This window comes from Ochotona curzoniae, unplaced genomic scaffold (assembly GCF_017591425.1).
Source record: "Ochotona curzoniae isolate NIBS_2020 unplaced genomic scaffold, NIBS_Ocur_1.0 contig_4064, whole genome shotgun sequence".
NCBI lineage: Eukaryota > Metazoa > Chordata > Mammalia > Lagomorpha > Ochotonidae > Ochotona > Ochotona curzoniae.
In genome coordinates, this window is record NW_024466107.1 from 8559813 (window position 1) to 8576194 (window position 16382).

Genomic DNA, 16382 nt, shown 5'->3' on the forward strand with positions numbered 1-16382 from the left:
GGTTCTCACTCGGATGGCTTTATTACACATTTCCTTGCAATACCTGAACTGTTGATTGCTCATTGTTTTCCCTTAACTTGGATTTGCTTCTGAACAAAACCAAAACGTCTATTTTACTGTGGGTGAAAATGTGCTGAAATCTTAGGTACCTTTGTAACTATTAAAGTAAAACATTCATCTTTATGGGGTATTCCTCTGGATTTGCCCCAAGGAGACCCCAGGGGACCCTAGTGGTGTTTGGGGGAAATGCCCTGTCTGCCCCCTACTCCCCTCACCATTCCTGCTCCTTCCTACCTGTCCTGCCCATATAATAATAAAGCTGATGACTTTGCATCAAGTTCAACACTCAAGTGTAAGCGGGATTTCACTGATAAGCAATTATAATCAAAACTAACATACAGGAACTACAGAAAGTTCATGGAAATTTGAGTTAAGGGGTATTTGGTACAGTGGTTAAGTTACCACTTGGGACAAGTGCTGGGAGACCTAGTTGTTGCAGCCGGTTTGGGCGTGAATCAGCAGATGGGAGGTTTCTCTTTCCATCTTTATAACTGTACCTTCCAAATTAATGAATATCAAACAAACAAATACGGTCTCTTAAGTTGCTCTGGATTCCAACCCGGTTCTCTCACTAACCTACCAATGGGTCTGATGATAGCTGGGAGGATTAAAGAAATGAATACACATTCAGGACTTAGGCTGCTGTTTACACTAGAAAGTTCCATTCATGGATATATTAGAGCTACGGATTTTGGCAATGGAATCTACAGAAAAAGCAGCCCATGAGTGTACCAGGCTTCTTTTCCTTTGGGAGCCACAGGCAGGTGTGCACCTGCTTGCTGACCACGTGTTAACCAGCCCAGGTGCTCGTTACAGGTGTTAGGCCTTTATTACGGAATGCTAGAGGCCACCCAGTGACTTAACCTAATATCTGTTTAACTGTATTTTAGTTATGTGAATTAGATCCTCTAGGCAAATTTGAAGATGATACCTTTATTTCCACCCCCATTCTCAAAAGCGTATTTTATTATAGAGCTTGTTATGTTTGAAAGCTTTGAGTATATTTCCACTAAGTATTGGGAGCAGTGCAAACACAGGTGTGTGTCTTTTCCAAATGTTGTAACCTGATGACAAAAGTACAATAATAGCAATTCTAAAACAAACCACACATCTATCAAACTAGTTAATAAGCTTTAATATTTCGTAACAACTCTTTCTAGGTCCTAACAAAAATATTTTTGCCAAGTTCTGTTTTGAAATAAACATCTGCTACATTGATTTAAAATGTTTTTTATTTTATTGAACATTATCAATTAAACTTATAGGGAACAGTAAAACCATATGTTAATAAAACATTTAATTCTAATTTTGAATTCTAATCAGGAAAAAGCATTAAATACATTAAGAATTCATTAAATATGTATCTTTGGTAGGTTGTATCTGTAATGAAAACCATCACATGAAGAAAAGGTATTCAGCTAATACTGAAAGCCAAAATTCCTCTAGAATTTTGTATTTTGTCATTGCCAGAGTTCTTTTTTAATTGTTAGTTTATGTTGGAGATAAAATAATCAAAATCACTTCTTAAAGCTATTTTTTAAAGATTTTTTTTCTTTTTATTGGAAAGTCAGATATACAGAGAGAAGGAGAGACAGAGAGGAAGATCTTCCATCTGCTGATTCATGTCCCAAGCAGCCGCAATGGCCAGAACTGAGCCAATCCAAAACCAGGAGTCTGGAGCCTCTTCCAGGTCTCCCACGCTGGTGCAGGGTCTCTTAAAGCTATTTTAACAGGTTCTAAGGCTAAATAAAATTTTATGAGATGACCCAAGGGCTAGGATTATAAAGTTTCTTTCTGAATCTGTTCAGGCAGCCTCCATGTGAGCTAAACATGGATGTGTGAAATGCTCTGATAGCTTCCAATGGAAACCAAGCTTAGAAAGAGGCCAAGGGACTCCAGTTCTGCTGCAGCTGACAAGCTCCGTGAACTTGGGCCAGAGTCAAACCTTCAAGGGCTCCAATTGCCTCTGTGCTCATTTCAGAGACTCACGCTTTCCCAAGCTACTTCTAGGTGGCAAAGCTGGTCTCAAAATGCTGTGCAAAATTTCCTTGTACTGTCAAAACATCACCAACTAGTAATGTTGACAATCAGTATCCTATCAAAAACATAGGTTTGTATGTAAGGGAAATCCCCTCACCCAACATGAGATGTGCACAGGCAGGCAGCGGAACACGCAATGGCATCAAGAAGCAGGATGGTGCGCCTTGGAGTAGCTTTCAAAAGTCCTCTGTGTCATAGCTCAAGAATGGGACAACTCTATCTGGGTAACTTATTGCTGAGCCCAGCCCAGACAGACACACATCCCAAGCATCCGCTCTGTCTGTGCTAGAGCGAGCCTCCTTCGGAGGGAAATCCAGCATGGGGCTCATGGCCTGGCAATCTTCAGTAAGCTTCAAGCCAAAGATCCCTGCGGGTGAGGCTGCCTGGGTGGTACTGGCTACAGGATTCAAGGGTTCAGGATAGACTGGCTGGAGGGCATTTTCAGAAACAGAGTTGCAGCTGGAAAGGCTCCCCTGCTCCAGCACATGGTCACTGTAGGGCCAAGCTGGGGGCTGGAAGGCCTGGTAGGATACTTTGGTGGTGGTGGTGATTACTGTTTGCAGGGCTGGAGCGTTCACTGGGGAGGATGGGAGGTGCCTGCAAGGAAGCTCTGGGTCATAATAGGGTCTGGTGGCCACAGCCTGGAACTCTCCATGGTCAGTCCTCTCCCGCGAGCCAGGTCTACCAGGAGCTGGTCTCCAGCCATGCTGCTGACCTGTGAAATCAAAGCTTTTCTCATGGCTGCTGCAGGAACTGACATCATAGGGAAGTGTGTTCAGATGGACCCAGTCTGTGCTACTAGACACAGAGGTGGAATCTGCATACAGACTAGGATACGGGCTTGGGTATGTGCACCCAGGGCCTGCCAACTCATAGTGGCAAGGTGGCCTGGGCAGATAGAGTCTTGTGGTTGGGTACTTGCGAAAGGATGGCATTATGTCTCCTTGGAAGGTAGCCAGGTCACAGGTGGCTTTGTAAGCCTCACAGTTCGAGAAGGCGGGCCAAGACTGGGTTGGAACAGCAAAGCTGATCTCAGTGCTGGTATCAAGCAATTCTGGATTTTCCAGGGGTGGTAATTCGTTGAAATTTCCACTGCTGTCTTGATTCACTTTTGCCTTAAAAAAATACGCAAATATAAGCAAATAAGCATATGTGATATGCAAATTATGTGCGTACCCTCACCTATAACAACAGCCAAGCATATACATACAAGCCGAACCCCAGTTGGTGGGCTGTGTGCTGTAGAGTCTGTACTGCTCAGAAACTGGATTTGAGCCCAAGTCCTAGAGAAAAGCTTGAGTTGCCTTGGGCACGAATACTACCCAGTGAACAAGCAAGATTCTCCAGCAGCCAAGCATTTGAGTTTGAGCAGCCAATGATCCAGTTCTCACTCGTACGGTGTTCGTAAGAGGGGAGACTCAGGAACCATCCAGTCCTGAGTTCAAGTCCTCCTTCTGCCCCTTACTAATGGAACACATTACCCAACCTCTCTGAGCCTTGGATTCCTCATGGGACTTAATAACAATAACATCCTAGGGATATCATCTTCAATTGAATGTAATCATCAAGCGAATGAAACACAGTGCCTGTTGGAGGAAGGACTAGGCTGGTGACAGTTTCCATTATGCGCACACCAACATGCTGCCCACCTGAAAGGATTTAGCTGAAAGACCAACTGCGTCAAAGTGCCCCAAGAACTGCTGTCTGTTTCCACGTAAAGCAGTGGCCAGTCCTCTGGCAAGGACGCATCTGCTGTAATCTCCCTTACTAATAGTTTGCTTTGTTAAGATTTTAATCACCTACAGCCACCTAATGTCCAAAAAATATTTTAAGTGGAAATTCCTGAAATAAGCAGTGCATGGATTTAAATAAGTTTTATTAGTTTGCTGATATAACTGTTCTATTAAACTTTCTCATAGCTATGAATAGATACTTAAAAAAATGTACAGAGGGGGCTCAGTATGAGTTGTAGTCGGAAGCGTCCACTGGGGGTCTTGGAATCTCTCTCTCATGGTTGAGGGGTTGACTGTATTTCTTTATCACTATTGGATAACTGTGCTTGTATTTTGGATGTCAGTACATACCCTAACTACATTTTTGTCCTTAGAGACTTTATGTAAAGATTTATTTTATTTTTATTGGAAAGGTAGTTACAGAGAAGAGAAACAGAGAGAGAGGTCTTCTATCTGCTGGTTTATTCCCCAAAAAGGTTGGAGCTGAGGAAGCCAGGAACCAGGAGCTTCTTCTGGGTTCTCCCCCATGGGTGCAGGGGCCCAAGTCCTTGGACCATTTTCCACTGCTTTCTAAGGTCATTAGCAAGGAGATGGATGGGAAGTATTGTGGCTGGGATTAGAGTTAGTATCCATATGAGGTGCTAGCCCCACAGGCAGAAGATGAGCCCCCTATGCCACTGTGTCCAAGGGACAGAGGTAGTTTTAAAAAGGAAGGATTAAAATCCTTCTCCAGAGGTGGCTTTGCCACAGCAGTTAAGTTATTGCTGGGGTTGCCTCAAGCACTCTCTGAACACCCTGGTTTTAGCTTCCTGCCAATGTGCCCACTGGGTGGGGGCAGCAAGGTGATGGCTCAAGCAGTTGGGTCCCTGAGAGATGCACATTGAGTTCCCAAGGTCACGGCTTTGCCCTGACCCAACCCTGGCCATTGCAAGTATTCTGTCTCTTCTGCCTTCTAAATAAATAAATGAAAACGTGGAAATTTGATGCCAATGTTGACTTCATGTAATTTTGTCAGAGGTATGTAATTTTCCCCTAAGAGCATAGCTCTTCCGCTAATAGTGAGATTCCCATTTCAGTAATGAGTATATCTTGCCATGGAGATAGACACAGATTTTAGCGCTGTGCCAATTCCCCATTACCTCTGGTTCTCGAATTCTCTTTTTCTGGGGTGGGTAGAAAGCAGCCATGTGTCTTTTGATGGCACTTCTTCTAGCTTCCGTCTCTGACTTACTCTCTGGTCTTGGGTGATCATGGACCCCCTTGGCCTGCATTAAAGAAGAAATGAGACATAGGTTGGTTCTTCTAAAGTGGAGATGGGAGGGCTCGGTTCACAACAGTCATTTAGTGTGGTCCTGCCAAGGGGGCTGCAGGACCTGGAACTCAAACAACCTCCAGCACGCCAGTTTTTAAGTTGATCATTTGTATGGCTCTTGAATGAGGTTATAAATCTCCAAATGGTCCTTGACAGACAACATGGCTCCCTACCCTAGCAGCTCGCCCTCCCAAAGATCCCAAACTGATGTTTCCTAAATCTTAGAAGGGGAAAAAAAAAATTCTTGAAGAAGAAAATGTCATCAATCATAGACATCTCAAAAGATGGCTTGCAGTCCCTCAATCCTGCTTAACAAGGCTATTTCTGGCCCAGAAGCACACAGCCTACAAGCTATTGCCTAACAGGACCCTCGGAGAGGCAGCACCCATTTCTTCCTGCTGGAGCTTCAATGAAAACACCCATCACCAACTGTCTTCTCACTTTATCTACCTGAAAAAATATGGCGTGGCCATCAAGTCGCCAGAAATTGGTCACAGGGTATCCGCTGTGCCCGCGACAAGGAACCAGCTCCAAAGGGGAGTGACAGTTGGGGCATGGTTTCTCTGTAAAACCGAGAGAGAGAGAGAGAGAGAGAGAGAGAGAGAGAGAGAGAGAGATGAGTAATATGCAAGTCCCAGGGACCCTCTAAGGGATCAAAGAGGACAGTGGGTTGGGAAGAGGGGGCCAGCGACTCCCAGGCCGCCCCTGCACCCTCACTCTGCTGTTTTAGCCGCGCCTTGTCACAGATGGCAGGTCGCAGCTGCAGCTGGGAGCCGTCAGGCAGCATGCAGGCCTGTGTGCACACGACCACGCCCAGGCACGACTTCTTGAGGATATTGCCATTGTGGTTGTTGGTGTTGCGCATGGCCCAGCCGCTCTGGTGGCGTTGCGCCTTCTTCTCATCGCAGCGGTAGATGAAGCGCACGTAGCCGTCGGGCCACTCTCGGAAGTGGTCGAAGTGGACTGGCTCCTGGCAAGAGAGGAGGCTCATGTCACCAAGCTCAAGTTGTACGCCCTGGACTTCGAGTTTCAGGTTATTGTTAAATCCAAAAATGTTGCAAAACATTGGACTACATTGTCACAAAATGCTGCACCTCCTGTGTGCATTTTGGACAAATGGGTAGGCACTAATGAGTACATAATGCCCATTTTCTAAGTGCCCCCCTGTCTTACTTCACACAAATTATCGTGCCCATGTAACCCAATAGAATGGAGGCCTGAGAGGTTGGTTGGCCTGTCCAATGCTACACAGCTCACAGCTTCCTCTGGATTTACAACTTGGCCCTTGAACTCCAGAGTCTGGAACTGTTGGTTTCTTACCACTTCTTGATTTGTTCAAATGTTATTTTCAAGTGAACTATGAAAGTGCCAGGGTAAAAAGGAACTGCATTGATCTGTCATGGAAAGGATACATAACCTTAATAATCTTTATTGTAATCCAGTGTCTTTTTCTCCCAAAACTCCTGACTTCCTTCTGTGCTAAACCTGCCAGTCACATCAGCAGTTAACGCCCACAGCACGTCCAAGAGGCAAAGCCCGCTGCCCTCTGGGCTCCTAGTTTAGCTCACCAAGCTCGTGATGGTGCTTCAATGCCGAGCCACAGTGACGAACCTTCTTGAATGTTGGGGAGCGTGTCTGGCACTGGACTTCCCCCAAGAGCAATCTGCAAATCTCTTTTTCCACCACAAAGGAGCATGGCTGGGATAATGAACTCCAGCTAAAACCCTTCCTGTTACTTCCATAGTCACAGTCGGTAGGCTTTGTCTATTTTATGGACTGTTTATGTCACCATAAATATCTTTTTTGCTGAGTGCTGACTATTCATTTACCAAGTACACTTTGGAGCAGTATCAGTGAACAAGGGAAAGAGGATCACTTTGGATCTGCTGCTTCTTTTTATGTAGTCTTGGGCCAAGAATGGCTCTTACATTTTTAAGTGGTTGGGGGAAATCAGAAGAATAGTATCTTGTAATATATGGAGCTTATATAGAATCAAAGCCACAGTATCTGAAAAGTCCGTTGGAACACAGCTACAGTCTTCCACGTATTGTCTATGGACGCTTCTTCGTTGTAATGTGGTGTCTCAGAGTAACAGAAACAGACTTCATAATCTTTGAAATGTTATATTGATGTAAATTAATCTACTGATTTGATCTTAATTCCCAAGTGATATTTCATACTACTAGCTCTATGCAAGCATCTTTGAACATTCAACTTTAGGTCTTAGTTTATTACTAAGCAACAATTGAGGGTCTACATTCAATCCTGTCCTGTAAGGCTACAGGCTGAGCACTAGATCTCATGCTAGGGACACAGCAGGTGCACACATGGAGGACACTATTCGAAAATCAGAACATCAGCAGTGGATTCCACGATTGGGTTCGTTTGCTCTGATGCGTTGGCATATGCGCGTGTGTGTAATGATACACACGGAGAGACCACAACCACAGCACTGAGACACAGTTCAGATCATTATCTAGTTCCTCCACCTGATGACAGCTCAGTCACTTGAGACTAAGACAAACTCAAGGCTTCCCTCAAGGTCATACAGCCTAGTGAGCTGGTTTCTCCTTCAGTTAGCCTCAGCAGGGCTAGCATGCTAAGCTTCCTCCATTCTCATTTCACATCCCGATGAGTCTGTCCCTTTTATGATATTACACGCATTCCCTACGGAAGAAGCAGTCTTCCCAAGGGGCGGGGGAGGGATCTTTGAGCAACGAGCCATTGCTGCATTATCTGGAGGGGACTCTTCTAAAATACAGAGTCAGAAGGTTTTTCCATGAAAATGTATGTGGACGGAAGTCAGGCAGAATGAAAAACAAATCTGTGAATTGTGATCTATTCGCACAAAGACAGCACAGAGACTGAACTTATTCCAAACCTGCACATCCCAAGGAGGCGATGAGCACAAATGAATTCAAGTTCATCGGACACATAATAGAAGGTCTCTGAGGCTGCCACCGCACCGCCTGGCAAGTGTGAGGAAGCCACTGCCATGTTTCTGCCACCTGTACCCACGACCTCAAAGCCGCCCCTCAGTTTTGAGACAAGCCAGCATCAAGTGTAGCTGCCCAGTTTGTCCTCTGCACTTGGACCGCTTCATAGAAAACAAATTCACCCTAAAGGAATGACTATGATGCAGCCTCAAGAGCATCCCTAGGGGCCTTCCGTCAGGCAGGCGGTGGAGGATGGCTGAATCAATGGCTCAGGCTGGACTGCTTCGTTTTAGATCCTGGTCACCTCCATTTCCCATCATAGCTCCTGATTTTGATGCCAGAGAAGCACCATTATTTACATTTCTGTTAGATTTCACATAAGTGGATGAGCGGAGAGGCATTTTGAAGATAACAGGTGCTCCTACTGTCACTGGCCACTGGGGACTTGCAGATGGACGGCTATTTCCAGCTGCCTTCCACGGGTCTTTACACAAGCGTGAGGAGATTGCTGGGACAAGACACTCCCCCAAGCTGAGTCTATCTTTTGTAGACAATACAGGACTTTTTTCTTCTACTTTGGAGGGGTCTCAACATTTTGTGGGGTCTGCTGGCAGGGTTCCTCTCCTCTCCCCTTCTCTGGACAGACTGCTCCAAGTGTCACAGCCACCGGGTTTCACTCACCTGAGGCATATGCGGATCATTAATGTCCCAGGTGAGCTGCATGCCGTGGGGACACGCGCGGTCCGCATCCTGCCCCGAGTCTGCTGGCATCCTCGCGCCTGCCTCGCGATTCTCGGCCCAGGATCCTGCGAGAGAGAGAGAGAGAGAGAGAGAGAGAGAGAGAGAGAGAGAGAGAGAGAGAGAGAGAGAGAGAGAAGGGACAGACGCAAGGTACTTTCCCTCGGAAAAGAAAAGGAGAGGGACAAAAACGAAGAGAGAAAATCGAAAATCCTGAGAGAGCGAGAACGGAGGAGAGAAGAAAGGCGAGAAGAGTTGAAAATCCTGAAGCCGGGCGGTGGGCAGGGGAGCTGGGCGGAGCCCGTCTGATGACCGCATCTGTCGCGTTTCTAGCGCGGGTGCTTGCCTCTGCGCCCTTCCTTGCCCCCTCGGGTCGCCCACGCTCCCGGGTCCGGTCACCCCCGTTTCAGACGGAGCCAGCGAGGTGATGTCGAGGCTCCCAGGCCAGCGAAGCCAACCAAGTCGCAGCGGCAGAGGGGAAGGCGATAAAAGTTAGCATGTCTCAGTCAAGTTGAACACCGCTTTGGATCTGTAACTGGGCTTCCGGATAGGGGCTTAGCCCCAGTCCTTCGAGGCGGAGATTTTCCAGCAAAGTCCCCTGGAAGCCAACAATGAATTTTGCGGGAATGCGAGGGATCCTTGCGCCGGGTTTGGGGGCCGCCCGTTCCAGCTCCTGCGACAGAGGTTGCGGGGGTCCCAGAGGAGTCTCCACTTTTGGAACTAGGTTCATCCACGCCACCGGGGACTGCAAAGAGACCTGGCCCGCACGCACGAGCAGAGCCCTGGGTGGGAACCCCGAAAGAGGGGGAACGAGACGCGCCAGGGGGACGTGGAGGAGGGTGGAGAGGCGAACTCCTAAGTCCCCACCTTGAAGCCACGGCTTTCCTACCTGTTAAACGGTTCCCAACCCCTTCAACACAACTTAAAAAAAAAAAAAATACGTAATTTATCGATATTATGGAAACCTTAGCATGGGAATCTCATTGATTCCATCTCAGTCTAGCGAAACTTTGCGGGACTAGAGATTCCTTGGTGGGGAGAATGTGGCTACGCAGGGCTGGGACCTAGCTGGCTTTTACCTGTGCGGTCGCCCCACCTGCGCCACCGCAACTGAAGTGGCAGAGAAGTACCCTTTGGCTGCGCAGGCCGGCGAGGGACGGTGGGCTTTCCAAAACCAATTGTTTTTGCAGCCCTAGCCAGAGAGAGCCAACCCCTTGCGGTGCGTCACTGCTACAGGAGGCAATTTGGAAAACTAGCACAGCTCCAAACTCAGACACGGCTCTCCCTGAGGGATGCGCTGGGGTTGGGGGCCGCCAGCTAGGAGATGGCCGGGGGCGGGGGTGGGGGAAGCAAATGCGTCTTAGGCGCGCATCAACCTGAGACCGCGAAGGATTATCCGCGGATTATCCGCGCGGTCCAGCCAAGGGCACGGCAAGCCTGCTTAGACGGCTGGCTTCCAGAGCAGCTCTACAGAGGTAGCAGGGTTCTGCTCACCAACGAGGAAAGAAAAAAAAAAAAAAATCCGGGGGTCGGGGGAGGAGGCGGGGGAACAAGGCTTGGTGCATTCTCAACATCTCACGCCCCGGGGACTCTATCGCCCTGTGGCTTTAGTCAGAGTTTCTGCTTAAGGTCTCGCTCAGGTGGTCCAGGCGGCAGTGAAGGCACCCGGTCTCCTCCTTGGGGGGATAGCCCCATCCGCCTTGTCCCTGCTGCCGCACTGTGCCGGGTTCTGCCGCCCCAGCCTTCCCGCCGCTTTCGTGTTGTTTGCCTTCCAAAGTTAGATTAACATTCCTGCCTTGAAATTTTGTAAGGAATCGTTATTTTGGTAAATGTGCTACTTTATATCCACAAGTGGCTTTAAAATAGCTCACAGAAAGTCACTTATAATTACCACTGAAAAAACGTGAAAATTAATTTCTGATCTTGTGCACATCTGGTTAGGTTTGTTGGCTCACCCCTTTCGGAGTGTGTCTAGCGCATACTCACCCTTCAAAAATCAAACTTTAAAAAAAGATTTATTTAATTTTATTGAAAAGTCAGATATACAGAGAGGAAGAGAGAGGAAGATATTCTGTCCTACGATTCACTCCGCAAGTGACCGCAACTGCTTTCCCAGGCCACAAATAGGGAGCTGGATGGGGAGCGGGGCTGCTGGGGTTAGAACCGGCGCCCATATGGAATCCTGGTTCAAGGCCAGGACTTTAGCTGCTAGGCCACCGCGCTGGGCTCCCAAAACGAAACCTTTTAACATAAAGAGAACTCAGTTTCTAAATGCATCTGAGAATCTACTAAAGATACAAAGCCGCTCCTGTGTTTTGTTTGAGAACAGTGAGAGCATCTAATTCTGTGTTGTCATAAAATGTCTGGTTAAAAAAAAAAAGGAAGCTGATCAAAGTAAAAATGTAATTAATAATAGCTACTATTATGTTTTTTACGGCCCCCTGAAGATTTGCATGTATTGCTACTGTAGAGTTCCAAAGAATACATAAAATATATTTTCCCCAAACCGTGCCTCCAACCTCATCTGAAAATAATTGATGCTAGGGCTGGTGACGTGGCCTCAAGGACTAAGCCACCATTGGCATCATCAACATCCCATGCAGGTGCTGCTTTGGGCCCAAGCTGCTGTACTTTCAGTCCCTGTTCCCGTACAAGCACCTGGGAAAGACAGCCCAAGGATCACACTGCAAGTGTGAGGGAAAGCTGTGTTGACTACAGGAGACTCTAGGTGCGTCCCCTCTGGCTTGGATGTGGACGCATGGACATGCCACTACATGAAATCCCACAGCATCTAGTGACAGTGTCTTGATTGTTACCCAAGGGGTACTTTCAATGGAAGCGGCATTTTTAAAAAAAGAAAAATCTTAAAGAAAAAAGAAGGAAGGAAGAAAAGAAAGAGAAAGAAAAAAAGAAGGAAGGAAGGAAGGAAAGAAAGAAAGAAAGAAAGAAAGAAAGAAAGAAAGAAAGAAAGAAAGAAAGAAAGGAAGGAAGAAAGAAAGAAAAGAAAAGAAAGACAGACAGACAACTTTGAGTGTGGGCATGATGGCCCAATTGGCTAATCCTCCAATTGTAAGTGCCAGGATCCCATATGGGCACTACTGATTCCTGTCCTGGCTGTTCAGCTCCCTTCCAGCTCCCTGCTTGTGGCCTGGGAAAGCAATCGAGGACTGCCCCAGTCCTTGGGACCCTGCACCCTTGGGAGATCTGGAAGAAGCTCCTGACTTCGAATCAGCTCAGCTCTGCCCTTTTGGGGAGTGAACAAATGGAAGTTCTTTCTGTCTCTCCTTCTCTCTGTAAATCTGGCTTTCCTATATAAATACATGCTGTTTTTTAAAATCAAACTGCAGTTTTATTTTTTTGCTACCGTATTCACGTATCTTTTTTTTTTTAAACACCACTTTCCGGCTACCCACGCAGAAGGGCATTTAAGCAAAGCAAAATGAAAATATCTCTATGGTCTCAGGAGCGTTGCTGTAATTTTAGGGGCAGGTCTGGTTCTTGGCAGGGAAAGAGCTTAGCTTGGACCCATTCCAATCAACGCACAAAAATCAGCTCTAACGGCTTTGACGTCTAGAGGGAAAGCTTCACCAGGACTTCCGCGTAGGAGGGAAAGCTTTCACCGCCGGGTTCCTGTTCCTGGGATCACCATTTTCTGTGGGTGCAACCGTGAGCGCGCGCCCAGGTGTCCCGACCTGAGTGCGCTGGTTAATCAGGCGCACGTGTGTCTTGATTTCAGGATTGTTATAGGTTTCAGCGGCGTGTTCATCAACTAATACTTCTGGAGAAGCTCTAAATCCAGACACCTGCGACCCAGCGTCCTCCGCCCGCCAGCCTCGCGGGAGGTGGAATGGAGAATAGCGCAGGTGTGCGCGCTCAGGTGAGCGGCGCGCTCGGGGCCGGGGGCTCGGGGGCCGGGAAGGCCAGCGTCGGGCCGGGAGCGGCACAATGCCGCGGGTGAGTGACCCCAGTGGAACCCGGAGCCCACTGAGCCCCGGTCTCTCGGCCTGGTGGTTTGAGGTTTAAGCTGGCGGGGAGGCTCTGGGCTCAGGGGATGGGGCAGCGGGTCCGGTCTGCAGCTTCTAGCTCTTTAGGTTTACTCCGAGTGTTTGGGCGGCGGCGGACCAGTGAGCTAGTTCCTAGTTACTACAGCCCTCGGGAAGGGGGAATTCAAGTTAGAGAGCAGCCGGGCAGATTTTTTCAAGTCGCTCTCTCCGGGTCCAGACCCGTGGTCCCAAACGCTAGGACTCCAGAAAACTTTTGCAACCAAGTGAAGACCTCCCAAGGCAGTCTGCGGTCGCGGTTCTGCCTGAGTCCCTATTGCAGCATTAGTTTAATAATTAGTGTTAATTAGAATACTCCGTTGGTGAAAAAGTCAGTCTGGATTTGGGTCTTTGACTCCATATCCCTTGTTTTCGCGTCTGTAAATAGTGGTGATTAGAATATGACAAAAGTACACCGTTGGGGAATTTTTTGGTCAAGTTCAAGAAGTAGCAGCGTTAGCTCTGTCTAGACATCAAAGTGGATTTTAAAATGCCGTATGTCTCACACTTTGCAATTCCATTGTGAGGGTGAAGTGAGCAGGGAACATGGAGTTAATGTGGTAAGGTGTTTCAAAACCAGGGCTTGTTTCCTGGGGGAAAAAAAAAATTAGGGCTCAGACACTTGTCATAGTTTCTGGACATTTCTCTCGTGGTTTGATTCTTGAAAATTTCAGTATGGGAGCCCTGCGGTGTTGTTTAAATTTGTACAGAAAACAGACTCCTGATCTAGAGAGTCTGACACTTGTGTCTTGATTTCATACAGAGTTTTAGTAGGTTTCAGCAGTGTGTTCATTGATTAGTATTTCTGGAGAAGCTCTAAATCCAGACGCCTACTACCCAGCGTCCTCCGCCCGCCAGCCTCGCGGGAGGCCGAATGGAGAAGAGCAACCTAACATTTGTTTAGTTTGTACTTAGCAGCCTGACATCTGACAATGGTTGGTTCTAAACAGTTGTACTTTACGGTGGCACTATGAAGTTTGGCTTTTTTTGTATGTTAACTTGTTCAAATAGGTTGCACTTTGCTGGTGATCTTCGTGCTGAATTTGTTTTTCAATGCCGTTTCACTCTGACGGAAAGAAGTGGAACGCATAATTAAAATTTTGTGTTGAGGGAAATAATAGAAGACTTTAAAAAAAAACCTTTGAAATGTGATTCTTTGAGTGTTTAAGTCTTTTTGTTGCACACAGAAAAAGAAAGGTCCTCTGAGGTCTGTTAAAGAAGATGATGGGACTGAGAGCCCGCACGCTGCCTTCTTGGTAAAGACTGTTTCTTGTTCCTTGTGTGGGTGAGTTCCAGCCCCTTCCATGCTCCCCAGGGGCCATCAGCACAATGGTCCCTTCCGTTCTCAAATCAGAAGCAGAAAAATCTGTCCTTTCCTGAATCTCCTCCATCCAGTGTATCCACGCTTCTGGTCGGTTTTCACCTTCAGCCACCCTGACAGCGCCCTAGGCTGCAGGATCCTGTGCTGGATATAAGCAACCAAAAATGAACCAAGCTCGAGCAGTGCTTGCCCTCATGATTGAGGCAGAGTCAGGGAGCCAGGTTCCCAGCCGAGAAGAATTAGGAGTCGGAATGGGAAAGCTTTGGAGGTGCAAGGAGGCACTTGGCTTCCTTTGGCACGGGTAGCCCTGGAAGATCCGCTTGACAAGCTGAGATGGGGAGGAACCAGTCACAGGGAAAGGGACAGGGAGTCTGCAGCCTGGCCTTGGAACAGCCAGGTATCAGACCACGCAGAGACCTGCAGATTGCAGCCAAAGGTTTAGGTTGATCCTGAGAGGAGGGACAGCCATGGTAGGGTTTTCAGCAGGCAGGACTGGGGCTGAGGATGCCAGTATGAGGCCCAGCTGGGTGCTCTACAAGGTTTGATCTCAGCTCCAGGCATCTTTTAGAGGAGATAGTTAAGAATGTTACGCAAGTGCATGTACTTAAAACAGGTCTTGGCTAATGTTAGAAAACAAATCAATCTCATAATGGCCAATTTGTGAATTCATCAGCGTCCATGGTTTGTAATGGAATTTTAACTTTTTTCTACTAAGATCATTGGTGCGACTTCATGAGCGTTTTGGGGTTGTAAGATTGCCAGCGTTGCTAAGAATTTTCAGCCGTAGAATCACACGTGTTTCCAGTCAAGTGGGTCTCCAACTTGAGGGTGTGTCAGCATCACGGGACGGGCTCTCTGCTGCATTTGAGTGTCAACAAGCCGAGAAACTTCGATCCCTTGTTACGTGATTGCCTACTATTCAGCGTTGTTCCATGCTGACCTCTATTTCACATTGAATTATTACAGATAATATGATCTAGAAACATTATGAACTGTTCTGGGGTAAGGAGTCATTTGCAAACTGTTGCCTTTCCAGCTTCAGTCACTCATTACCAATGCATTCGATGGCAATGGATTTCAGAAAATCAAGGAATACTTTGAACAGAAAGAGAGCCATTTCCCTCAAAAATACGGTCATCTTCTCTTACAAAAGCTCGACAGATCCATCAATAAGGCAAGTATGTTTTGCTTTACGTTGTGCCCAAAGTCCTGCGTTGCACTGCTGACGTAAGTGGTGACGCAGTGTGGTCTCCTGCCTAGGAGCTGGATCAGCACGCCTTTGGGCACGTCTCCTTGCTGCTCACCTGTGTTCGGCAGTTCTTCATGGATGGTCCTGAAGAGGATGAGCCTTTACTAATTCAGCAGGGACTGATCCCAAAGATGAGTGTCACGTGGCCATTGCTTGAAGTTCTGGGTAACCTGAAGGATTAGGGTAGATGTAGTTGTGTTACACTTTTCTGTCCCATGGAGACCAAATCAGAGGAGAAATCAGTACCCTGCTACATCTGTATATGGTGGGGAGGGAGGTGGAATGGTGACAAAAAATGTTTTTTGAGGAGGAGAGCTGGAGTGGTGACCAAGGTATTTTATTTTAAAAAAAGATTTATTGTTATTTTTTATTGCAAAGATTTGCAGAGAGAAGGAGAGACAGAAAGATCTTTCATCCACTGGTTCACTCCCCAAGTGGCCCTAACGGCCAGAGCTAAGCTGATCTGAAGCCAGGAGCCAGGAACTTCATCCGGGTCTTCCACGCAGGTGCAGGGTCCCAAGGCTTTGGGCTGTCCTCTACTGCTTTCCCAGGCCACAAGCAGGAAGCTAATGGGAAGTGGAGCAGTCAGAATACAACCTGGCACCCTTATGGGATCCTGGCGGTTGCAAGGCAAGGATTTAACCACTGAGCTATCACACTGTGTCCAACCGAGGTATTTTAAAGCATAGCTTCATGGGATGGTGGACAGTGCTTGCCATGTTCTGAAATGCCAAGCCTGGGCTTCAATTTGTTCTACTTCCAATCCAGCTACCTGCTAATGTGTTAGGGGAAAGCAGCAGCACATGGCCCAAGTGCTTGGGCCACTGCACCCTATGTGGGAGACTAGGATGCAGTTCCAGCTGCTGACTCCAGCCTTGCCAGCACAGCAGCTTTTTGCAGGGGAAGAGAAGCAAGGAGAAGGAGCTATTTTCTTAGAGAGTCCGTCCGTGTGT

The 16382-nt window shown here is 47.4% G+C and overlaps 2 protein-coding genes across 2 annotated transcripts in view; one reads left to right on the forward strand and one right to left on the reverse strand.

Annotated features, from left to right (window-relative positions):
• Positions 1-2276: 2276 nt before the first annotated feature.
• GCM2 (glial cells missing transcription factor 2) lies at positions 2277-8884 on the reverse strand. Its single transcript, XM_040983997.1, has 5 exons — positions 8763-8884; positions 5863-6115; positions 5596-5708; positions 4973-5098; positions 2277-3215 (listed from the first exon to the last, which is right to left on the reverse strand). Exons 1-5 carry the CDS (start codon positions 8850-8852, stop codon positions 2277-2279), a joined length of 1521 nt encoding a protein of 506 aa, XP_040839931.1. The 5' UTR covers positions 8853-8884.
• A 3880-nt stretch (positions 8885-12764) lies between these two features.
• SYCP2L (synaptonemal complex protein 2 like) overlaps positions 12765-16382 on the forward strand; it is a 68392-nt gene continuing 64774 nt past the window's right edge. Inside the window, exons 1-4 of the mRNA XM_040983968.1 lie at positions 12765-12773; positions 14047-14115; positions 15217-15354; positions 15441-15564. Coding sequence (XP_040839902.1) covers positions 12765-12773; positions 14047-14115; positions 15217-15354; positions 15441-15564 — 340 coding nt within the window. The remainder of the gene's footprint in view (positions 12774-14046; positions 14116-15216; positions 15355-15440; positions 15565-16382) is intronic.

Excerpts from the sequence above, each read along its gene's own strand:
- GCM2 (XM_040983997.1), bottom strand. The coding sequence starts at position 8,852 with ATGCCAGCAGACTCGGGGCAGGATGCGGACCGCGCGTGTCCCCACGGC. Across the intron at positions 5,099-5,595 it reads GCCACGCCATATTTTTTCAG|GCCAAGGGGGTCCATGATCA; the intron begins GTAGATAAAGTG and ends TCTTTAATGCAG. Across the intron at positions 3,216-4,972 it reads AGAGAATTCGAGAACCAGAG|GCAAAAGTGAATCAAGACAG; the intron begins GTAATGGGGAAT and ends TATTTTTTTAAG.